Source organism: Dipteris shenzhenensis, chromosome 4, assembly GCF_047967505.1.
Source record: "Dipteris shenzhenensis isolate YYH24624 ecotype China chromosome 4, Dip_SZ_1.0, whole genome shotgun sequence".
Taxonomy (NCBI): domain Eukaryota; kingdom Viridiplantae; phylum Streptophyta; class Polypodiopsida; order Gleicheniales; family Dipteridaceae; genus Dipteris; species Dipteris shenzhenensis.
In genome coordinates, this window is record NC_141599.1 from 59879643 (window position 1) to 59882925 (window position 3283).

The 3283-nt window shown below is 40.9% G+C and overlaps 1 protein-coding gene across 1 annotated transcript; it reads left to right on the plus strand.

Moving 5' to 3' along the window:
* Window positions 1–225: 225 nt before the first annotated feature.
* Window positions 226–2984, plus strand: LOC147903131 (cysteine-rich receptor-like protein kinase 44). The gene is made up of 7 exons (XM_087374221.1): window positions 226–620; window positions 1013–1141; window positions 1239–1378; window positions 1549–1759; window positions 1849–2083; window positions 2390–2540; window positions 2623–2984. The coding sequence occupies exons 1-7, from the start codon at window positions 368–370 to the stop codon at window positions 2953–2955; spliced, it is 1452 nt and encodes a 483-aa protein (XP_087230347.1). The 5' UTR covers window positions 226–367; the 3' UTR covers window positions 2956–2984.
* The last annotated feature ends 299 nt before the right edge of the window (window positions 2985–3283 follow it).

Here is a 3283-nt window from a genome sequence, read left to right on the forward strand (position 1 = left end):
TCTAGCCTCTCTCGCTCCTCCTCCTCCTCCCTCTCCGGCAATAGCTCTGCAGCTCCATCCTCCACCTCCACTTCCAACACCGTTTACGGTTTCTTCCAATGCCGAGGCGACCTCTCCCTCCCCACCTGCTCTCGCTGCGTCTCCCAACTCTTTGCAGACCTTCCCTCTGGCTCCTTCTGTGGCAATCGTTCCACCGGTGCTAGCATCCAGCTCGACCACTGCTTTGTGCGCTATCAGAATAGCTCCTTCTTCACCCTTGATTCCGCCGTCATTGCTCACCGATGTAACGACACCAGTACTCAAGATCTGGCCTTCTCACCCTCCTTAGTCGATCTGCTCCGGACTTTGATCGACACTGCTCCCCACAATGGTGGCTACGCTGCCTCAACGTCTTTGGGGCCCTTGTATGCCCTTGTCCAATGCCTCGGGTACCTATCCCCAGCCCAGTGTTCGCAATGCCTTGAGGCCATTTCCGATTCTTGGTCGACGTATTGTGGAAGTCGCAACGGAGGGCGAATCTTTGCGGGTAGTTGTTATTACCGCTACGAGCTGTACCTTTTTTTCGAACCGACGCAACAACAAATTGTTCCTTCGACTTCATCTCCTCGCGCGAAACGTAGGTCATCGTCGAAGAACCCGAATGTTTATCAAATTTTTAGCTTGCACAACTTTATATCATTATGAAGGATTACCCCATCATGCATAACATACCATTCTGTGCGGATTCGTGAATCTATAGAACAATATACTAGCATAGAAACGTAATTCACTGTAAAACTTTTATCTTTTTTTTTTTAATTTTAATTTTTTGAAGAGACGTTAATTTGGAAATAACACAACACACACGGATTGATATGAATGGAAGAGTGTCCTAGTGGTTGAGGTGGATTGATATGAAACCCAGGTTAAGGGTTCAATCCCTCAACTAGCCTTTCGACGGTAAAACTTTTATCACTAAGAGGTGGTCCCAAAAACGTTTAATTATAGAGCTAAAATTGGAAGGACGCTGCAGGTGGCACAAAAAGTTCCAGAGCGATCATTTTGGGTGTCACGATCAGTAGTGCATCACTTTTGCTAGCTGTCTGCATAGGTGTCGCCACTAAAAGGCTGTCAAGCAACAGAAAATGGAGAAAAGGTACAGGTAGGATCAGAATTTGCATGTGCGCGGTCTTCTCATTAATTATACGTCCACATTCTTGTTCAATTATCTTACTCTCTGTAGCCTCGATATTGATCAGGGTCAAAAGACGAGGAGACGCTAGAGACAGCCTTTCAACAAATGCAAGTAATGTTTCCTTTCAAGGAATTGAAGGCATCCACAGGTGAATTTCATGTTGACAACAAGCTTGGAGAGGGTGGATACGGTGCTGTTTACAAGGTTGGGATTTATAAAGGCAGCTCTAGCATTTTAGTAAACTAAAGATATAAGCCAGGGGAAGTGACAGTACTCCTGCAGATTTCTTAAGTCAATGGTTCTCTCTAGTATGGCTTATATCTTCAACGTTCTCGCAAGTGATTGAAGTTCTTGAGTTTGTGTGATTTTCGCAGGGAACATTACCAAGCGGACAAGATGTTGCAGTGAAGAGACTTTTTCATCGAAGCCAGCAGGGCCAGAATGAGTTCGCAAACGAGGTCACTCTGTTGACAACCGTACAACATAAGAATTTGGTTAAATGGATTGGATATTGTATGGAAGGCTCAGAACGGCTGTTGGTGTTTGAATATTTACCAAACAAAAGTCTGGACAAATTCTTATTTGGTAATAAGCATCTATTTGCATTTCCTTGAGAAAATCTAACTCACCATCTCTTTGCTTTTTTTTTTTAAAATTGTCTAAACTTTATTTAGGTGACCATAACGGGACAACACTCGATTGGCCTACTCGACTTGGAATAATTATTGGGACTGCTCGAGGATTAACATATTTACATGAGGATTCTCAACTACGCATCATCCATAGAGATATCAAAGCAAGCAACATCCTTTTAGACAATCATTTGAATCCCAAAATTTCTGACTTTGGCCTTGCTAGACTTTTCCCTGGGGGACAAACTCATGTCAGCACAAGAGTAGCTGGAACAATGTAAGTCTTCTTCTATGAACATCTAAAGCTAGAAAGTATTTCTATGATCTTGTAATACAAAATTAGACTCATGTTGTGTACTTCTATTTCCTAATGTTAATCTATTTCTCATAAAGACACTTAGCCAGAATTTGATTTACATGCATAACTTTCATATAATTGCATATTATTGCTATTGCCCTAACTATTGTCCAATGAAATTGTTTGCATGATTATTTTTTAATACATTAAAAATTTTCTGAGGTCAAGGAGGACACTCTATCAAAATAGTATATGTGTCTTGTAACCTCGATCATGATGTTGTAGGGGATATATAGCCCCTGAATATGCAATGCATGGGCAGCTCACAGAAAAGGTGGATACCTTTAGCTTTGGCATAGTCACTTTGGAAATTATAAGCGGAAGGAAAAACATCGATTTTCAGTTGCCCTCAACAAAGCAACATCTATTGGATTGGGTTTGTACTATCTTCCACCAAAATCTTGAATTCATACTAGATTATGTATTTAAGCCTAGAACTAACTCAAACTACATTGCAGACATGGCAACTATACCAAGAAGAGCAAGATTTAGAATTGGTTGATCTACGGCTAAGTGACAATTTTTGCCAACAAGAGGCAAGGCGGATAGTGCACATTGCTCTATTATGTACCCAAGCTACAGCTAGATTGAGACCTACCATGTCTAAAGTGGTAGCAATGTTATGCGGAAGATCAAACATCTTGGCAAAACCTATGCAGCCTGCATTTGTGGGTGCCTTGAATAGGAGCTCGTCACTTAGCTCCACACCATCAGTACCTTCATCTTCTTTAAATATTCAAATATCAACATCTAATGCAGCATCCCTTAGTGATGTTGTGGAGCCAAGATAGACTATGTATCCCCATTTAGTCTACCAAAAGGCTATGATGACATTGCAATCATCTATTTTTAAAATGTTATTTAAAACCATGCAAAAGTTCATTATTTATTTGGTAGCTTATGCTAGCAAATTGTTGACTTCCTCATGCATCATTTACATTCATTATTAGATCTGTCAAAACATGTTTAGAGAAAATTCATACTCAATCTTCACTAAGACATTATGGAGCACTATTGAAAGCCATGGCTACCCCTAATAGGAGTAGTGAATTATATGAATGCCAATCTAGCATAAGCTAAGAACCCTGCATTAGGGGAGATTTGGGGTCTCAAAAGGGC

Bases quoted from the DNA above. Each gene is read 5' to 3' on its own strand.
- LOC147903131 (XM_087374221.1), top strand. From the start codon at position 368: ATGGTGGCTACGCTGCCTCAACGTCTTTGGGGCCCTTGTATGCCCTTG. The intron at 621-1,012 runs GTCATCGTCGAA...AGGACGCTGCAG, and splicing joins TCTCCTCGCGCGAAACGTAG to GTGGCACAAAAAGTTCCAGA. The intron at 1,760-1,848 runs GTAATAAGCATC...AACTTTATTTAG, and splicing joins TCTGGACAAATTCTTATTTG to GTGACCATAACGGGACAACA.